Genomic DNA, 20722 nt, shown 5'->3' on the forward strand with positions numbered 1-20722 from the left:
TTTTTCTCTGATTTATCATGCACTCGGATCACACTTTTTTTAATTCTACTCTATATGATTTGACCCACATAATATCTTTTTTTCACTGGTTCTTCAGGAAAACTCAATAGTTCAACTCTTGTTATTTTTGAGAGCTCTAATTTACATATTGAAAGACCCCTTATCAGCATCCAGTGCTTCATTGTAAAATTTCTTATATTTTGCTATGTTTCAATGAATGAAATCTAGTCCTTGTGTTTTATCACCACTTCTAAAATACTACTCTGTTGAAAAGGTACCCATTAATTATTGATCCATCTGGTCAAGCCACTGAGTTTATCATGAATGAATATAAGGAACGCAAAATTACTAGGACCAGCTTCTTGGATGATGCCTTCAGAAAGAACCTAGAGAGTGCATTAAGATTTGGTAACCCATTACTTGTTCAGGTAAGTGATACAAATGCATTGTAGGGCACCCATTTGCTTTCACTAGCTTCTGTATACTTATTATGTCTTTTGTTTTATTTCTAGGACGTTGAAAGTTATGATCCAATATTGAACCCTGTGCTGAACCGTGAGGTTCGCAGAACTGGGGGTAGAGTTCTCATTACTCTTGGCGACCAAGATATTGACCTGTCACCATCATTTGTTATTTTCCTGTCCACCCGAGACCCAACAGTAAGTCATCGAAATTAATGTGACTGGAATTGTCCCTTTTAAGGACATACATTTTCATAATACATATGTTTTTCCCATTCCTGGATAAATGTAATTACACCAGTAGTGATATAAATCTATGCTTTGACTCCAAAGAACCAGATGCAATCAATTTAACTATACCCTGGTTTACTTATAGTTACCCTGAATTCAGTTTTAAAAGTTTTTTAAAATTCAGTTTTTAGAAATTACAAATTTGATTTTGGAACTGTTTCAATTTTGTTGAAATGGATCATCTTAATCCAGGGCTAAATTAAAGGCATAGTTATTTGTATTGGTGGTTTTGGTTATAGAACTGGTTATTTTGTGACTCCTGTTGAGGTATCGAGGTGATATTGGCATTAAATGGATCTGGTGCCTCTAACAGTTAAAATAACTGCATGCCAAGTTACACAGCAATCCAAAGATTTCTGAGCCCTTGAGGCCAGATGTCAGCATCGATGCCACTCTTTAATGGAAAACTAATAGTTTAATGGAAATAATGTTATTAAAGAGGGAAAAGATGCATTTAAGAAGCTTCAAGATTTACTAATCATAGTGTTTTGAAATGGGTTTAAGCGGAAATGATCATCATTCATATTGTCTTTTGTAGGTTGAATTTCCACCAGATCTCTGCTCCCGTGTCACGTTTGTTAACTTCACAGTGACTCGAAGCAGCTTACAAAGCCAGTGTCTGAATGAAGTGCTGAAGGCTGAGAGACCAGATGTGGATGAGAAACGTTCCGACCTCTTGAAATTGCAAGGTTGGTTTTCAGTGCCCAGTCATCCATTGGACTAATTTGTATCCAGAAGTTATGTTATAATTCAACAGACTAATGAGATCTTAGAAGTTCTACATGATAGGTGAAATGAAATGTACTTGTTGAAATTATTGTGGGGAAACTTCAACCTTCAGACAAAAGATAGCTGGTTATTGCATGAGCTGCATGTGAAGTTTTTCAGTCTGCCTTTTCAGATTTATAAATAATTTTGTAAATATTTTTTTCATTTTTTGACTTCTACATTATTGGAGCTGTTGTACACTGTCATTTTAAAGTAGAGTTCCAATTTTTGGTGGTCATCTTGTTTTTGATAGGTGAATTCCAGCTTCGTTTACGCCAGCTAGAGAAGTCTTTACTGCAGGCTTTGAATGAAGTTAAAGGTCGTATTCTGGATGATGATACCATCATCACTACACTGGAGAATCTGAAAAAAGAGGCAGCAGAGGTAACCAGAAAGGTTGAAGAAACGGATATTGTTATGGCGGAGGTGGATGCAGTCTCCCAACAATACCTGCCGCTTTCTACAGCATGCAGTAGCATCTATTTCACCATGGAAGCAATAAACCAGGTAACACTCAATAAATACATCGTTATATATAAATGAAATTAACAAATGGTCCTGTGTGCCAAGTTGATATTTGTGGATATCAACTTATTTTACCTGATACACTGATTTTTGTTCTTTCTGAAATGAGTATAACTTGAAAGAAAAATATAATCTTACTAATAGTTGGTGTGATATCATTAGTGCTTTTGGCATAAACTAACAGATTTTGAAAACTTGTAAAGCTTGCTTTAGTATTTTCAAATAATTAACTTATTGGTTCATAAATGTAATAAAGTCAGAGGCTTTAACATAGATTTATTGTTGCTCAGTTGTATACCATTGCTATTAACCAGACAATTGTGGCATTTCTGAATCCATTTTGAGACTTTGCTAACAAACATTTATTCTTTTGATTTCTAAAATGTAAAAAGATTTCAGAAAATTAAGAAAAATGTGGTAGTTTGTGGATAATCTTTTTTTTGTCAATAGATCCACTTCCTCTATCAGTATTCTCTCCAATTCTTCCTGGACATTTATCACACTGTTCTGTATGAGAATCCAAATCTGAAAGGAGTTACAGATCATACACAGCGTCTCTCTATTATTACAAAGGATCTTTTCCAGGTACATGTGAACAAGTTGTTAAGAAGTTTGGAGCTCTAAACATTTAAACAAAATACACCACGTTATATCAGCATGAAAATAATACACTATTTTCTATTGTCACAGGTGACATTTAACAGAACAGCACGGGGTATGTTGCACAATGATCATATCACCATTGCAATGTTGCTGGCTAAGATTCGTCTCAAGGGCCTAACTAGGTAATGCTTTCGCTGATTTCAATCCATGAACTAATTTTGCTTCAAGAAAACTTCCTAATTTGTAATAATTAACTCATTTTAGCATTTTAAGTCTGTTTTCTGCATTCAGGTATGATATTCTGCATTGTAAGGAAGGTTGATGTGTTTTGTTTATTACTTGTGAAAACCACTTTCTGAAAAATGTTACGTAATATTCCCTCAAATTAATGTTTATACGTACAAACCTCCAACTTGTTTTCTCAGTGAACCATCATCATATGACTTGGAGTTCCAGCATTTCCTCCGTGGACGAGAAATTGTACCGAATGGTTCATCTGTGTCAAAGATTGATTATCTCACCACAGAACAAATCGAGGGAATGGAGAGACTGGCCCGCTTACCAATCTTTTTTGATCTAATTTCCAAAGTTCAGGAAGATAACGTAAGTTGTATTGACTTGCAATTATGTTTGAATATTTTGATTAGAGCTCACCATTTTGTAGGCTGTCTTTTTCTCGGGTTGGGAAAAGGTGACAATTTGTTGCATCTGGTGAAATGGAGGATAAAATATTAATATTTATTAACAACTTTAATCATAATCTGGTGAAAATAAGCAGCTTCCTGTGATGAGCAACAAATGCTCTGATGTCTCGTTTGTTTACTCAAGTAAAAAATGCAATCCAATGCATTTTTTTTTACATTGCCACAGTTTATATTTAAGCCATGGCCTCTGTTTATAAAGCCCAGTGTTGCTGTATGCTGCTTCATTCATTTTCCCAACTTGCCTGTCTTATTTCAACAATTTATGCACAAAAATTTGTAACCCCTTTGGAACTGCACCACTTTTCATACAGGGTATCCTCATGCTTCATATGGCAATGCAACTCTTCATATTTCTGTGCATTAAGTTTCATCAGCATGTTTGTTCGACCAGCCTGTCTATAGCTCCTTGAAGCCTTTTGCTATCCTGACAGCTTTCAATTGTTTCGCTTGAAAGCTATACACTGTGCACCCGAGTCCAAGTAATTAATTTCCATTTAGAAGTACAGTGGTCCTAGTACAGAACCCCAGGGAATGCCTCACTCCAGTGCAACAAACGGTCTTTTATTACAGATGTTTGCTTTCTGTCATTTAGCCAGCATACTGTGTAAGCTGTTACTGCCTCTTATTCCATAAACTTCAATCTTGTGGATAGGCTCACTGAGGTATTTTCTCAAATGTCTCATAAACTACATCAACTGCATTTCCTTCACTGACCCTCTATCCTTGTGACTTCAAGTTAAACAGGATTTTCTTTAACAAATCCATGACATTTTTCTTTAATCAATCCACATTTGTCTCTGATTATCATTTCTAAAAGTGTCTCCGCCGATCTTAAACAGCAAGTAGTTGCTCAGTTTATTCCACTGCTCTTAGACCATAAATAAGACATAGAGCAGAATTAGACCAGGCTTCTTTTCTGAACAAAGGTGAAAACTTGCAAATCTTCTGTCTTTTGGTTCCACTCCCTTTTATTACAGCCGTTTTGAGGATGATATGTACCACTCCACAATTTCCATCCTCTACTCAGCAACCTCGGATGGATTCTATCAGGAGTGGGCAATTTTTCCACAAGAGCAGAAGCTAGTCGCTAATTTGGCCCTGTGTTCCTCTTACTACCTGATTACTGTTTACATGCCTATAGAAGGATTTTTCATTTCATTTTATGTTTGCTGCCATTCTTTGTTTACACTTTGCCTCTTGCTCCTTTTTCATTTCACTTCTGGAGTTTATATGCTTGGCTTGGTTCACTTCAAAGAAGCACCTTGTGATTTAATTTATTAAAGGCACTATCAAATGCTATTGGCAGTAAGTAGTAGCTTTTTCTGGTTTCCAGTATTTCCATTAGTGGACTCAAGTGGTTTTAATATTAAATTAATTAACAACCACTGATTTATGAATTTATTTTCCAAGTTTTGGATGACATTCTTCTAATTTATATGAATATTCTTTCAATGTAGCAATTTAACATTTGGCTGGAGAGCAGTTCACCTGAACAAACTGTACCTTTCCTGTGGCCTGAGGAGAAACCTTTCAGTAAGCAACAAGATTTTTAACTAGAATTTTCATTGATTATTTATAGTAGAATGTACTTATTCATGTGTCAAGCAAGGTTATAAGCTATTTCCTTTTGTCCAGCTCCCATTGGGCAAGCATTGCACCGACTGCTTCTGATTCAGGCTTTCCGGCCAGATCGTCTCTTGGCAATGGCTCACATCTTTGTTGCTACGGTTTTGGGAGACAGTTTCATGTCAACAATTGAACAGCCATTAGACCTGTCAGCTATTGTGGATAATGAGGTATGAGATTGAAACAGCTTTTTGTTTTCCAAGTTCTTTCTTACTTTTCCCTGTAAAATCAGTAATGAAAGGTATATGCTTGACTCCTCCTTCCAAGGAGCTTTGTATTTCTATTCATTCATTCCTTTCCTATCATTTTTATATGTATTGGTGGTTAATTCTTAGAGACTAAAATATTGAGGTGTGCTTTGTGTATTTTAAATAGATAAACTTTGAATCTTTTGGAATTATTTCCTCCATATTGATATTGTGTTAGGCTGCAACCAAGTGGCTTGTATAACTTACAATTTGAAGGTTCCCGTATACAGTACGTCTATTGAGAATGAGCTGTTTATACCATCTTTTTAGGTGAAACCTAACACTCCTGTCCTCATGTGCTCTGTACCTGGCTATGATGCCAGTGGACGTGGAGAGGATCTTGCAGCTGAGCAAAACACACAAATTACATCAATTGCCATCGGTAAGAGTTCTTCTGTTTCAATAAATTTAATTGTTTGCTAAAATACAATTTCATTTTTCATTGTTTGAGATCTTAAGTGGATGCTTCTGTTGAATATTTAATTTTTTATCCATATGTAGGTTCTGCAGAGGGTTTCAACCAGGCAGAGAAAGCTATTAATACAGCTGTCAAATCTGGCAGGCAAGTTATCCTGTTTATTTCTCTGGTTCATTTAGTTCCTCGAGTAGGTAGATCAAAACCTTCACTATTTTTAATGTACTTGCACACCAATAACATTGCATTGTAACCAGCCTAATCCCTATTGCCTTTAAAGGTGGGTGATGTTGAAGAATGTACATCTAGCTCCGGGTTGGCTCATGCAACTGGAGAAGAAGCTGCACTCCTTGCAACCACATGCTAATTTCCGACTCTTCCTTACCATGGAGATCAACCCCAAGGTAGGTTAATGACTAATTTGCTAACATGTTTGAATTTTTGACTCTATTGATACCTGACTCTTTATAGCCACTTCCATTCCTCATCCAGAGCTAAGAGATGTAAAAGGTAGATTCACTGATGTAGTAGCAGTCAAAACAAATAACTTGCCTTTATTAAGCCCTATTCAACTACCAGTAAAGCAAAATAACCAAAAGTTTAACTGGACAGTAGTGTACTGTTTTGCATTAGTACTTCCTCTTAGTCACCTTTATATCACCATTCCTTATTGACCATGAAGTGAATTAGCTTGGATTCATAGAGTTTTACAGCACAGAAACAGGCCCTTTGGCCCAGTACATCCATGCCGACCAAGTTGCCTAACTCAACTCATCCCATTTGCCTACATTTGGTCCATATTCCTCTAAACCTTTCCTATCCAAGTACTTAGCTAAATGGCTATTAAAAGTTGTAATTATACCTGCCTCTACCACTTCCTCTGGCAGCTCATTCCATATACCCACCACTCTCTGTATGGAAAAGCTTGCCCCTGGGTCCCCTTTAAATTTTTCTCCCTTCACCTTAAATCTATTTTTAGACTCCACTATCCTGGAAAAAAGACTGACCGTTCACCTTATCTATGCCCCTCATGAATTTATATACCTCTATAAGGTCAGCCTTCCACCCTCCAGGGAACACAGTCCCAGCCTGTCCAGTGACTCCTTATAACTCCAGTCGCAGTAACATCCTTGTAAATCTTTTCTTTACCCTTTCCAACTTAATGACATCCTTCCTATGGCTAGGTGACCAGAACTGCGCACACTACGCCCAAGTGCAGTCTCAGCAACATCTTGTTAAGTTTTAACATGACGTCCCACCTCTTGTACTCAATGCCCCGTCCGAAGAAGGCAAGTATGCCAAATGCTGCCTTCACTATCCTGTGTACCCTGTGTGGCCACATTAAGGGAACAATGTACCTGTACCCCTAGATTGCTTGGTTCTGCAACACTCTGCAGGACCCTGCCATTTACCGTGTCCGTGTATGTCCTGCCCTGGTTTAACTCACCAAAATGCAACATTTTTCACTTGTCCAAGGTAAAATCCATCTGTCGTTCTTTGGCCCACTTTTCTTGTTGATCTAAATCCTGTTGTAGTCATAGATAACCTTCTTCACTATACCACCAACTTTAGTGTTATCTGCAAACTTACTAACTATGCCAACTTGTTTGTTACTATTTTGTAACTTACTACTGGGTAGTGTGAAGTGTAATCCCTCAGCAACCTGATCAAAAGTGTACACTGTTATCAGAAATATGAATGGAATGATTGCATTATAATTTGGGAAATAAATATTTTCTTCATTGATCTACAGAATTTTTATGATGAAGTGCTAGTTTTTAGTTATTGAAATTTTCATGCTCTGCTGCTGATTCTTTTGATTTAGAAAATTCAAAATGGTATTTTTTGTAGAGCAATTGGATTTGAATTTCTCAAATGACCCTTTAATTTGTTTGCAGGTTCCAGTGAACTTGTTGCGAGCGGGCCGTATATTTGTATTTGAACCACCACCTGGTGTGAAGGCCAACATGCTGAGGACCTTCAGTAGTATCCCAGTTTCCAGGATGTGCAAAGTAAGAATAAATTTCCATTTAACTCCAATGTTCATTTGGTGAAATTATTCTTTTTAATCAACATACCAATCAAATTTCCCATCAGCAGACTGAGAGAGATGGTTACAAGAATAGTTATTAAAGAGCAGATGACCGTATTTTTGAGTTTTGCCTGGAGAGGAAAAATGAAGAGCTTCACATGTGACATGCTAGATTTCTGTGATCCTTACATAACCATAGATTGTCAGAGAGGGGACACTCATTGAAGATTCAAGGTTCTGCAGTGGGAGTTTGTGGCTTTGCAAGCCATCCTTGATAGATACCAATAGTTTCATCTCACTTTCCCAGACATTGTATTTAATTTCATACATATAGTTCAGATATTTGATCAGTCTGCTTGTGAGTTTCTCTATCTTACTAACCCAATTATGCTGCTCTAAGAATGTTATCACAGTAGTTAATCAGTACCATTACAATATGCTCTGAGTACTCATTAAATATTTGCACAGGGATCCAAAACAGTGGCTGACCATCTATGAATCATCTTTTTTCCTAACTGTGGTAATATGAAATTGCTTTCCTCAATTTGTTTAATTTTTTTCAGTTTTTTAAATAATTTATTGAATAATTCCAAGTACTTTAATGTTGAATGTCAAAGCAGTTTTACCTTTAATGGTTCAGTGGCATTTTATGATAATTTACTATGGTTATTTATGTAGTTTAAGCCTCATAGTCCAACCCTAATTTCTCATGCAGACTCTACTGTTTCAAATAACACAGTTTTTGAAACATCCAACCAAATGTTTAGCTGATCATTCTTGTATGGGGATAAAACCTTGCATAATTGTTTTCCTTCAGGCACCAAATGAGCGTGCACGTTTGTACTTCCTGCTGGGCTGGTTCCATGCTATTATTCAAGAACGTCTACGATATGCACCCCTGGGATGGTCCAAAAAGTACGAGTTTGGTGAATCAGATTTAAGATCTGCTTGTGATACAGTGGACACCTGGCTGGATGATACAGCAAAGGTAAATCTTTGTGCAGAACATTGAAAGTATTGCAAGGACAACATGTCATGACTGTGTGGATTAAATTAGAACATTACTAATAAATACAGACGTTGTGGCTCTGGGTTGGAGAGGGGACAATTAGTTCCATGTTGTCATGATTTTGGGGCAAGATGAAAATGAACAATGCAGATGTTGCTGGTAACTGTCAGTTGTTATGAACAGTCTTGCATTTGCCTTTTTTAAATGAAGGTCAGTCTTCACTTGGGTTGAAATTAATTACCTTTTGTTGTGGAATGATGCGAAGCCACCCATATTTAGCTTAAACAAAGCAGAAATCCTGAGAGTTTTCGTGGACACACTTTAAATTTGTGATTACATGCAACAGACAGTAAGCTTATTGCTATATTATTATCACTGGGGGTATTTAAAGAGGGGGTATATAAATTTTTGAAGGATCAGGGAATTGAATTCTCTGAAACTGGCACGAAGAGTTGCGGATTGGGGCAAATAAGCATGATATTGAGTGGTGATGTAGCCTGAGGATTCTAGGAGGCCTGTTCCTGCTATTTTGTATACAATCTTATGTTTTCCCCTGGCTGAGGACATTGGAGCTTTTTAAGTGTGCGTGTCTAGTATTTGAAAGGGGGCAAGAGTGCATACTCAAAACGTGATTAGTCATTTTGGGACTAAGATGCAAAAGTTATTCAAAGGATTATGAATCTCTTCAGAATTTGCTACTCTTGAATGCTCATTGCGTGCTTTATATTCAAAACAGAAATCAGTGGGATCAATGTGGGAAGGTGGTGTTGAAGTAGGCAACAAACACTGATAGTATTGAATGGCAGGCAGTTTTAAGTAACTGTGGGTGAATTGTTGTGCATTTATTATCTTCTTGTAAAAGTGATCAAAGGAATATTGGGTTGATTAGTAATGATCAAGTCCATTTGCCTATCCAATCTTCTAATCAGACTCTGATTTCTGCCTTTGGGAAAAATGAAGCTAAACTGCCTGTTGTTATAGTCATTAATTTGGCTTCCATCAGCAAAATCAATAAATATGACTGAAAAATCCATCACAATGAGAACCCATTGCACAAATGATTTGTAACTATCTTGCACTATGTATAAAGTTTAAGGTTGGTAATTTATTTGCAGCCCAAGTAAATTAAGAGTGCTGCAGTGAACCTACTTCAACAATTTTTCAAATGAAACAACTTGCTTTCCTGCAGGGACGCCAGAACATTTCACCTGATAAGATTCCTTGGGCAGCTCTGAAAACCCTGATGGCCCAGTCCATTTACGGTGGGCGTATTGATAATGAATTCGACCAGCGGTTGTTGAACTCCTTCTTGGAGCGTTTATTTACGACTGCTAGCTTTGACAGTGAATTCAAATTGGCATGCAAAGTTGATGGACATAAGGATATTCTAATGCCAGATGGAATCAGGTAAATTTAAAGTGGGTATGTTTAAAGTGGAGGTTGGTAGGTTCTTGATTAGTAAGGTTGTCAAAGGTTACGGGGAGAAGGTTGCGGAATGGAGTTGAGAAGTAATAATAAATCAGCAATGATTGAATGGCGGAGCAGACTCGGGCTGAATGGGCTAATTCTGCTCCTATGTCTTAGTCTTATAAGACGTTTCTACAGATTTAATTGTTTTAAACACAGTGATTTAAAATCAAGAGAGGATGTTAAATTATTTGGTGTAGGATTCATTAATGGTGATGTTTTGTGGAATTGCCATTTGGAAAAATAAATATCTAAACTTGGAACTTTTTTTTTACTTTGAATTAACAAATGATTTGCATGCAGGCGAGAAGAATTCATACAGTGGGTTGAGCTGCTTCCTGACACTCAGACTCCATCCTGGCTAGGTTTACCAAACAATGCTGAAAAGGTGCTTCTAACTACACAGGGTAAATATAAGATTTCCAATTACTTTTACAGTTTCTAAGTACATAAATTAAAAGTGTTGGATTTTGAAAAGCTGAAATTATTGCAACAAATAAGGATAGTGTTCATACTAATACAGATTGTATTTCATTATCCATGATGTGGGTCTCATTGAAAAGGCCATTTACCACCCTGGTAAGGTGGTGAGCCTCTGCCTTGGACTGCTTCACTTCTTTTAGTGAAGTTACCACCTCAGTGTAGTCACTGTGGTATTGTAGCCTTTCCGGGAAGTTTCATGATTTAAACCCAGTGAAGATGAAGGTCTGGCGATACATTTCCAAGTCAGAATGGTTTGTGACTTGGAGGGGCCCTGCAAGTGGTAGAGTTGCCATGCATCTCTTGCCTTTCATCTCTACAGTGGAGGTAGTGAGTTTGGGATTAGCTGTCTTAGCAGTCTCGGTGGATAACTGCAGTACATTTTGGAGGTAGTATACACTGCAGTTACTGTGTGCCAATGTTAGAGGGAATGAATGCTAAGATTGATGGATGGGATGCCAGTCAAGAGGGCTATTTTGTCCCGAGTGTTGTTTGAGGTTCCTGACGGTTGTTGGAGCTGTATACATCCAGGCAAGATGTGTTTTGTAGATGGAGGAAAGACTTTATGGTGTACGTGGTAAGTTAACCACTGCAAGATAGCTGGCCTCCAACCTTCAAGACAAGCTTTGATATTTATGTGGCTGGTCCAGTTGTGCTTCTGATCAGTGGTGAACCCCAGGATGTTAATGATGGGGGACTATAAGAGTTGGTAATGCTGTAGACTGTTACATTTTCAAAAGTGACATGATCTCACCACAGTCAAATGTACATTCCTCATTTTCTGTTGTTAATTCACTATTCTTTCTCTCACTGCACAAACTATGATGTTGTATTTGTCTGATTAATAAATTATGTTCCTCTACAGGTTAATGACTTTCAGGCCTTTTTCTTTCTCCTTTTTCTGAGCAATTTCCACTGATTAAGGAAAATTTAGGTTGAAAGTTATCCCTGCTTTTTTCTCGAGTTCTAATCAATAGTTTTTCTTCCACACCCTCAGCAAGCTTTGAAAATCCTTGTGCATACAATGAAATCATGTGTGCATTTCAAGGTTTTCATTGCGTAACTAATCAGAGTTGTTGTACCATATTTCTCAATGCATGAAAATGGAGAGAGCAGTACACAGCAATATTATAGTTATTTCTGCCTCATATTTTCCAGTGTCACTAAAAATGGGAACCCTTTAAACAAGAAAGTGCCTAGTTGTACTATGATGCAGAATAGAATAGAATTGATTGCATTAGCCCATTTTAATGGTAAATTTTGTACACACTTTTCCTTGCAGTTAAATTTTTGTTTTGTGAAAAGTATATTAACCTAATCGTATGTACAGAAGTAGATTACTTTATCAGTGAAATACTTTAATAGGAAAGGTGTTTCAGGCACATTTGGTGTTTAATTACATTGCACCTGAAGGGTTTTTGTCCTTTAAGTGGAAGAATTACATCCCTATATTTCTCTAATGCATCACCTTGAGTGTTCTTAGTACTGTTTCTACATCTTTTCTGAGCTAGAACTTGGTCAGCACTTGCAGAAGACTATTGGTTCCAGCTAACAGTGCTTGGCCTGCTGGCATGTTTTTCTGCACTTGTATTAGTGACGTTGTGTTACTATACTAGTCAGAGCTTATTTTTCAGCATGAGGTGGTACTTAGCAGTTTGTCTGACCATCAGCAGCCTTAGAGGTTGTTAAATGAAATTATTCCTGGAGATTTTCTTTGGTAACCTCCATGTGTTTTTGGAAGAAAGAATATGCTATGGTTTCAATTATTTTCTCAATGTAATTTTTTGATAAGCTTTTTATTTTGAAATGAAATTGGTCTATTTTGCCACTGTATTTATATTTTAATTGAGAAGCATCCTAGCTGGGTTATCTTTTGATCGCTTGACCTTTATCTGGTTCAGGCACTGACATGCTCAGCAAAATGCTGAAAATGCAGATGTTGGAGGATGAGGACGATCTAGCTTATGCTGAAACAGAGAAGAAGCAACGGACAGGTTCTACTTCAGATGGAAGGCCAATTTGGATGAGAAGTCTTCACACCACAGCCTGCAACTGGCTCCAACTTATTCCAAAGTCACTTAACCATCTTAAACGCACAGTTGACAACATTAAGGTAAGATTGATAATTAATTTATGTTTTAAAGTAAAGGGAAAATGATCTGTTTTGAGAAAGCTATTCTTCACATTGTATCTAACTAATAGTTATAAGAATTGCAAGGAGTACTACAATGACTTAGTAATCCAAAATTACTGAGATTTGTATAATACCATTGGCTAAACAGCAGCTAGTGTTGTGTTGTCAGGTCAGTTTAATGGAACAGTAATCAAATATGCAGTTACCAACGACACAGGTCTTCAACATTATAGCTGGGATGTTGGGAAAAGCTTATAACCTTTGCTATAGCCAAATATTGCAACCATTTCTTAATAAATATGGATTGAATTGGCTTCTTTAGCTAAAGTGCTCTATGGACAATCCTTGTTAAACTTATTTGCAAATTATTTGGCACTCATTCTGGCTTCTGTTGATATTGAGAATGGGGATGTCCTTTGAACAACTTCACAAATGTAAGAAATCCATGGACTCCATCATCACCTAAGACTGAAACTATCAAGTCAACTACCTCTGCCATCTCTTCACAACACGTGGCCCCTTTCTTGACTCTCATCTCTAGACCCACCAATCTACTGATTATCAGATTTCCTCCTCATTGCCAGATTTCAAATATAAATGTCTTCCATTTTAAAGTCCAGCTCAACTTGCGAATCTGAACTTGATTCATCCACTCAAACTACCTTTCCATATCCATCGTCCCTTTAAGTCATTGAACATGGTTATCTTCCAAAGTTGTATGTTTTCCCCATCAATTCCATATTTGAACCCCATTCAAACTTTTGCCCTTGCACTGAAAGGTTCCTAATTGATACTGTGACAATGGTGGGTGTTCCCCCCCAACATCCTCCAAGCTTGGTTGCAGCTTTTGACACTCATGTCTCTTCATTGTCCAGTTTGGTGACATTCTCCTCTATAGATTGAATGAAGGAGACGCCAGCACTACAGTGATTTCCCTGATCCAAATATCATTCGTAATCTTGAGCTTTTCCTAAATTATGGCCTAATTGTTAATTTTAAAGCTGTAAAATGAGTTGTAGTACTAGATAATGAAGATGAAAGTAATTACTCATTTTATACTTCAAGAATGAAAATAGACAAATTGAAAAAAAATTAATGGAGACCGAGACCAGAGTAATTCTGTTACAACGTGTTTCCAACAGTGGTGCTCAATAACCCTTAATAGTTAAAATGTCCATTAACATCTTTAAGTACAAAACAAGTTATACAAATGTTTATCTTTATAGGACCCATTGTTTAGATTCTTTGAAAGAGAAGTTAAGAGCGGGGCAAAGCTCTTACAGGATATTCGCCAAGACCTGGCTGATGTAGTGCAAGTATGCGAAGGGAAGAAGAAACAGACCAATTATCTGCGGACATTAATCAGCGAAATGGTGAAGGGTAAAGAAATTAAATATATTTTGTATGTTTAAATGAAAACTTTTAAAAATGTGTAGCTTTTGAAATAGTGACCAAGTTCTGTGGGGCAGGGGAGAAGAAAATCTACAAAACTTCCTTAACCTTGTGCATAATTGTGTTTCCAAAACTTTTGTAAAATTAAATATTGTACAGAAATCATTTATTGGACTGGTAACATTGCAAGTTTCCCAACCTCATTTAAGTAGCTGTGCATTGAATCACTTGGCTACATGCATGGAGTATTTGCTTGTCACACTAACCTTAGTCTTCTGTTTCTGCTCAATATCCTGTCAAGTCTACAGTGTGGGGAAAAATGGGTCACCTACTTTGGTTGATTAAAAACATATGTTGAGTATTTGTTTTTAAATAATGAGAGATTGGGAAGTGTTGATGTTCAAAGGAACTTGGTGTCTTTGTATATGAGCCACTGAAAGCTAATGCAGTGGTGCAATAAGCGGTTAGGAAGACAAATGGTATGTTGGTCTTTATTGAGAGAGGATTTGAGTACAAAAGTAATGATGTCTTGCAATAATTATATATGGTGAGATGGCAATATTTTGCCATTTCTGTTTCCTTACCTTAAAATAAAAAGGATACGCTTGCTATAAAGTGAGTGTAGCAAAGACTCATCTGGTTCCTAAGATAGCTAGAAGAGATGTGAGCTGATCGTATTTGAAACGTGCACAATTCTTAGAAAGCTCAGAGGGATAGATACTTGGAGCTCTAGGCTGAGGAGTCTAGAGCTAAGGGGTCACAGTCTCAAATAAGTGGTAGGCTGCTTAGAGAAGAAATCAGTCCATTTCAGTCCTACGGGTGGTGAAAATTAGAACTCTTTGTTTTGGAGGGCTGTGGAGCCCAGGCATTAATTTCAGTTTGAATGAAATCAGATTTTTGGATTTGGGGAATATCAAGGAATGTGAAGGTAAGGTAGGAGCAGGCTCATGGGGCCAGAAGGCCAACTATTTATGTTGTCAATTAGAAGCACAAGCCTTGGTTTGCTTTTTTTTGATAGATCAGAAATGTGGGGACAAAATGCAACTGCACAGCTCAAGTACGTCAATCCAAATTGGGCAGTTAAAATGAGATCATGTTTTTATGGCTAGTTGTACACTTTTTAGTACGCTAAAGCAGCATCAGGAAAGTTCCAATAGAAATCTTTCCATGAGTTTTTTGCAAGGATTTTTTTTTAAATCACAGATTTACCTAGTGAATTTGGATTTTCAGTCAGCAGTTCTAAATTAGCATGCCATTATCTGTTATAGGATGAATGTGGTTGTTGCTTCTGCACCAGCTAAGTTGCCAAATGTGAAGTGCATCCAGCCCCTTAGCTTGGTGAAATCCGAACTCCCATTAGACTTGGCAAATCCAACAGCAGAGCAGGAGATCAGATGCACTAGCATCTGAACTCCCAGAACTTTGATTTGTATGTGGCAGTTAATCAAGTTGAACATCAAATTCAATCCAGCCATGTGTCTTGATCAGAGTCCTTAAAGACTAGATTTTCAATCGAAACTCTGATATTTTTGTCCTCAAACTTTCCGCACTACTTATGTAGTTGACTAGGCCTCTTATCCAGCTTTGAAGGGCTGCCCTTGGCTTGTCCATTCCTACCTGTCTAACAAATCCTGGTAAAAATTCAGGGAAGGCTCCAAAAACACTTTAGAAAGTGTGCTTATCTTGTTTGTTGACAAGTAATATTTGATTAGCTGCAAGTAAACTGATGAGTCAATTTAGACTCTATGGAAAATGGAAACTCATCTGTTGTGATAATTCAACATTTGCTACTTTGATTCCACACTACATATTTTTAAAATGGGGAAAACAGAAGTATAATGAAATGAAATTTTGAACTGAAAGCAAGAGTATCAGTAGATAGGCCAGGAATAGTAGTATTGCACATTTGTTCATTTGGTTTTAAGAATAATGGCATTTAATTATTACCAACAAGCGTTTGGTTGGATTTTTCAGACTTGGTTCAGTCTGCATTATTTCTGGTTACAATTATTAGGCAAGTAATCTTCCATTTGGAATTACTGACAGGTAATTGTGGTGATTGCAGAAAGTCTAAAAAATGTAACATTGAGTTCATTTGCAAATATAAAGGAGTAACCATGTAACTGTTTGATATGTTAAGGTATTAAGCTACAGTTGATTGTTTTTTTAAAAAATTACAATTCAGAATTCTCTTCCCCACCCTCCCTTGCCCAAAAAAGGTATTTTGCCTCGTAGTTGGGTGCGTTACACAATCCCTGCGGATATGACAGTTATTCAATGGGTGTCTGACTTCAGTGAACGCATAAAGCAGTTGCAACAAATATCCCAGGCAGCCTCCACTGGCGGTGCTAAAGAACTAAAGGTTGGTGCATATACCTACTTATACTGATTTAATATTGTTTAAAACCTGTGTTTTCATAAAAAGAGGCTGTTAAATTTTAAAAAAACATACAGCTCAAGTTTTATGGGAAAACTGCTTCATTAGACAACTCCATGTGTAAGTAAAGACTTCAGGAATGTAGAAAGAACAGGGTGAGGCTTGTACTTAACTACTGTTTACAATGGGGCAGACTGTTGCCACAAAATTGCTGCCTGCCCCATTAGCACAAGTGTCAAAGACTATGCTGGAGCAAACACTCAATTACACAGAGGACAAAGTAACATCACTAACTTTTGGTTTAAAAAAATAAATTTGCTAAGCTAAAAAAGCATATCAACCTTTCTCCCATTCATTTGAATAGGGTTGCCATGCTAGCAGCAGGGGCTTCACTGTCAGTCTTGTAGAGCAATCTAAGTTAGTTTTAATTATTTCTCCATTTATCACCTTTTCGTGCAGAGTTCCAAGCCTCTGCTAGCCCTGGATGGGAGAATTTCTCGTCTGCCTACCCTTAATATTTTGACCAATTATTTCAACAAATGATCACTTAACATCCCACCATTAGTAAACAATGATGTACCAGTAAATTTAGTTGAAAAAGTGAAATCATATCATGGTATCCAAAGGATATTTAGCAAATTAACTTTTGTCAATAAGTGATTGAAGTATATAGAACGGGGGACTTCAGTGCTGGAAGAAAGTGTTTATGTTGATTACATGTTTTTTTTTCCCTGTAGAATATTCATGTTTGCCTGGGTGGCTTATATGTGCCAGAGGCTTATATCACAGCAACACGACAGTATGTGGCTCAGGCAAACAGCTGGTCATTGGAAGAGCTTCGACTAGAAGTCACTGTTACAAATAATCAGAACTCTGTTCTGGATGCATGCAGTTTTGGGATAACAGGTTAGTGCAAATCATTTTCAGTGACAATGGCTACCACAGTTACAGAACTGAGCTGTGTCAACATTGAGGTTCCCTGAGTAAATGTTCTGTTTTGTAGCACATGTCCTCACCATAAACCATAAATTGGTATTGTCCTCATGAAGATTTTTATTCACATGCTGCTGGAGACCATAGCAGCTAAAACTGGTCACTTTATTAATGTGTCAGCTTTCATTCAGTGATCAATTTTTGTAATTTTACATCACCACAGGGGGTTTTGCAACTTGCAAGATTATTGTCCATTTGATGGCAAAGAGGGGTTAAAATTGTTGTTTCTAAAAATCTTTCTTTGGGATACTTTTTCACAAATTATGCAGTTTATATAACCATATGTCACTAAGACCAAAGTGCTCAGCTGGTTTCCTACACTGTAGATAAAAACCAAAGTCAAAGTCATATGGGTTGTAGAACACAGTTAATTTGGATTTTCTGTGCACGTTATGCTATTCCCTTATGGACTTTATCTAAGGCCATGGTAAATTGACAAGTTTGCATATAATAGCAACCTTTTGAAAAATTCTGCATATGAACATTTTCCTTTTATACAGGCCTGACTCTTCAGGGTGCCACTTGTAATAACAACAAGCTGTCCTTATCCACCTCAATATCCACTGAACTCCCTCTCACACAGCTTCGGTGGGTCAAAGAGACGCATGCTGAAAGGAAGGCTAATGTGGTGAGTAAATGACTTGATTCATTTAGTATTACCTTGAATGTTGAAATGACCAACTCAATTTTCTGCTAGTGTCAGGTGAGAGGAGTCATGCTTACCGAAATACACACAAGTGCTGCAACGTCTTTACCAGACTTGTCATCAAATGTGCAAGTAGATGTTTCTATCAGATGTATTAAGGGAATTGATAGAGAGAACCTGTTAGATCTACTTGAAGGGTTAAATTCCAAACCATTTCAATAATAAATTGATGCCAGGTTATTGTGGATTTTGAATCTTGAGATTTTTGATAATGAAGTGCCTGGATAAAGGCAGATACATGTTCATGAATCAGCTGTGATCTCTCTGATAACAAGGAAGGTCTAAATAGAAATGCAAGCAAAAAGAATAAAGTCCACTTAACTTTATAAAGCATCTTTACTGTCTGGTTCCTAATAAGTTTATAACTTTAAGGGTATTTTGTATTTGTTGAATGTCCTTACAATTTTTTCTTAATTTACAGGTGACACTTCCTGTATACCTAAACTTCACTCGTGCAGACCTGATATTCACCGTTGACTTTGAAATCGCAACCAAGGAAGATTCCCGCAGCTTTTATGAACGTGGTGTTGCACTGCTGTGCACAGAATAAAAGGAAATTATTGTTATGTTGGAACTTGACCTGAAGTTACATCATTACATTGCATGTGCTATTATTTAGAACTAATTAGTAGCAATCTTTCAAAATAATGAATGATTTTTAGAAGGAATCTGTTAATCTGAAAAATAGTCTAGGTTCAGAAGAAAGTGAGTTGATGGTAGCTGAGATTTAAGAGCTGGCAAATGTAGCTTGCAATTTTGATTCATGGCTGGTTTTACACTTAATAAAATTATACATCATGATTGGAAGTCTGTTTTCTAGCAAATTCAGACATTTAATTTTAAATCTATGTAAGCAAGGCCTTATACTGCATTAGTATTTTCTGTCTATCAGAAAACATTAACCATTAGAATGCCCGTTGGTAGATAACTAATTTGTAAGCTATAGAGCCTTTTCATAGGTTTTTGTACCTCAGAGCCAGTCCCATCTTTTGTATATTGTAAGGAATGAGTGCAGATGTTAACTTACAGTAGAATACACCAAGAAAAGATCAAGTTTGCAGTGCTACTGTGTCAATAAAGCAAGCATTAACCCAAAATCTGTGTGACTATAGCCTCTAGACTGGAACTTGAATCCACAACCTTCCAATTCAAGACATAGCTACAATTTAGTCAGCACCCATGTGTCATAAACCTTATGGATTTGACAATTTGGTCAAGCTGGACATTTTCTGCAAGTGGAAGGTCAGACAAGCTGCCCTCTCCACCTGAGGCAGCTGGTAAAGGCTCTAAGCCCTACTGCTGGCTTACCCTGAGCATTCATTGTTTGAGTGTAAAGTATTGACAAAAGTTTTAAAATACTAGCAAAAGTAGTAGAACTCAAACATATTTTCTACAGGATCAGCAATGTCATTCAATTGTCTTAACTGTACATGAACCAGCTGCAGTAAAGCTGGCAGGGTGGATCAGAAGTTCATCCAGCTTGCCTTGAATTCTGTCAAAAGGGCATGATGCAAAATACACAGGTATTTTTATATTCTGAAGGATTACTAGAAAGTAAGTTTGGAGAAAAATTAAAGTACTTAAAACCATAGTTTTTCTATGCTATTGAGAAGCATTTTCACTCTACTAAGAATCTGATAAATTCTTAAAAATCAAAGCAAAATATGTGCAACTCTAATCCTGGATGTGACCATTTTTGGGCAGTATTCTGAAAGTGGATTCCATAAATTCTTTTGGAGAAAAACCTGAAATTAAACAAAATACTGGGGTGGGCAAGAAAGGGTAGATTGAAAAAAAAACTGGCTTTACTTCAAAACTTAATGTATAATAAAGTTGAGCAAATCTTCTACTTAAGTTGTAACTACTGTAGTCACATTGCTCTTGCCCTCTGCTTCTTTAGCCAGTTAATGAGAAGGTTGAATGGCTAACTGTTCTTCACCCTAACAAAGACAGAGGTAAATGTTCATTCAACTGAATTTACCTAATGAGAAATCCTTCCTTCTCAATCCCATTCTTTCCAACTTTCTCCTGAGGGCATTAGGCTTGCAGGCTGCATAGATAGTGGGTGCATTGGTTTTGATCTTCCAAAGTTCCTAGCTTTTGCAAATCGGAAAACCACTATTCCAATATACCTTTTCCAAAGAAATTGTAGCTAGCTTGTCATCCAGTGCAGGAACTCTTAAGAGATAACAGGAAAATCAATTATTAAATAGTATGTTTTAGTGTAAGGAAACAGCATTTTAACAAATTGAGTTCTTTGAATAACTAACAGGGGAAAGAGGACCTGGGAATACAGATCCATGGTTCCTTGAAAGTGGCATCACAGGTTGATAGGGTCATAAAGAGAGCTTTTGGCCTTCATAAATCAGAGCACTAAGTACAGGTGTTGGGATGTTATGTTGAAGTCATACAAGATGTTGGCAAGGCCAATTTTAGATTGTGTGCAATTCTGGTCACCTACCTACAGGAAAGATATTAATAAGCTTGAAAG

At 37.0% G+C, this 20722-nt stretch overlaps 1 protein-coding gene across 2 annotated transcripts in view; it reads left to right on the forward strand.

Annotated features, from left to right (window-relative positions):
• Positions 1 to 19032, forward strand: part of dync1h1 (dynein, cytoplasmic 1, heavy chain 1) — an 80658-nt gene extending 61626 nt beyond the window's left edge. For both annotated transcript variants that reach the window (XM_052011417.1, XM_052011508.1), the window contains exons 57-78: positions 275 to 428; positions 513 to 659; positions 1291 to 1441; positions 1774 to 2027; positions 2496 to 2630; positions 2736 to 2830; positions 3074 to 3251; positions 4810 to 4885; positions 4988 to 5148; positions 5497 to 5608; positions 5728 to 5788; positions 5922 to 6045; positions 7540 to 7653; positions 8491 to 8661; positions 9872 to 10089; positions 10453 to 10556; positions 12531 to 12742; positions 13990 to 14143; positions 16375 to 16517; positions 17270 to 17438; positions 18026 to 18153; positions 18653 to 19032. In XM_052011417.1, coding sequence (XP_051867377.1) covers positions 275 to 428; positions 513 to 659; positions 1291 to 1441; positions 1774 to 2027; positions 2496 to 2630; positions 2736 to 2830; positions 3074 to 3251; positions 4810 to 4885; positions 4988 to 5148; positions 5497 to 5608; positions 5728 to 5788; positions 5922 to 6045; positions 7540 to 7653; positions 8491 to 8661; positions 9872 to 10089; positions 10453 to 10556; positions 12531 to 12742; positions 13990 to 14143; positions 16375 to 16517; positions 17270 to 17438; positions 18026 to 18153; positions 18653 to 18781 — 3190 coding nt within the window. In that variant the 3' untranslated portion in view covers positions 18782 to 19032. The remainder of the gene's footprint in view (positions 1 to 274; positions 429 to 512; positions 660 to 1290; positions 1442 to 1773; positions 2028 to 2495; positions 2631 to 2735; positions 2831 to 3073; positions 3252 to 4809; positions 4886 to 4987; positions 5149 to 5496; positions 5609 to 5727; positions 5789 to 5921; positions 6046 to 7539; positions 7654 to 8490; positions 8662 to 9871; positions 10090 to 10452; positions 10557 to 12530; positions 12743 to 13989; positions 14144 to 16374; positions 16518 to 17269; positions 17439 to 18025; positions 18154 to 18652) is intronic.
• The last annotated feature ends 1690 nt before the right edge of the window (positions 19033 to 20722 follow it).

The sequence above is a fragment of the Pristis pectinata genome, chromosome 1 (assembly GCF_009764475.1).
Source record: "Pristis pectinata isolate sPriPec2 chromosome 1, sPriPec2.1.pri, whole genome shotgun sequence".
In the NCBI taxonomy this organism is placed as follows: domain Eukaryota; kingdom Metazoa; phylum Chordata; class Chondrichthyes; order Rhinopristiformes; family Pristidae; genus Pristis; species Pristis pectinata.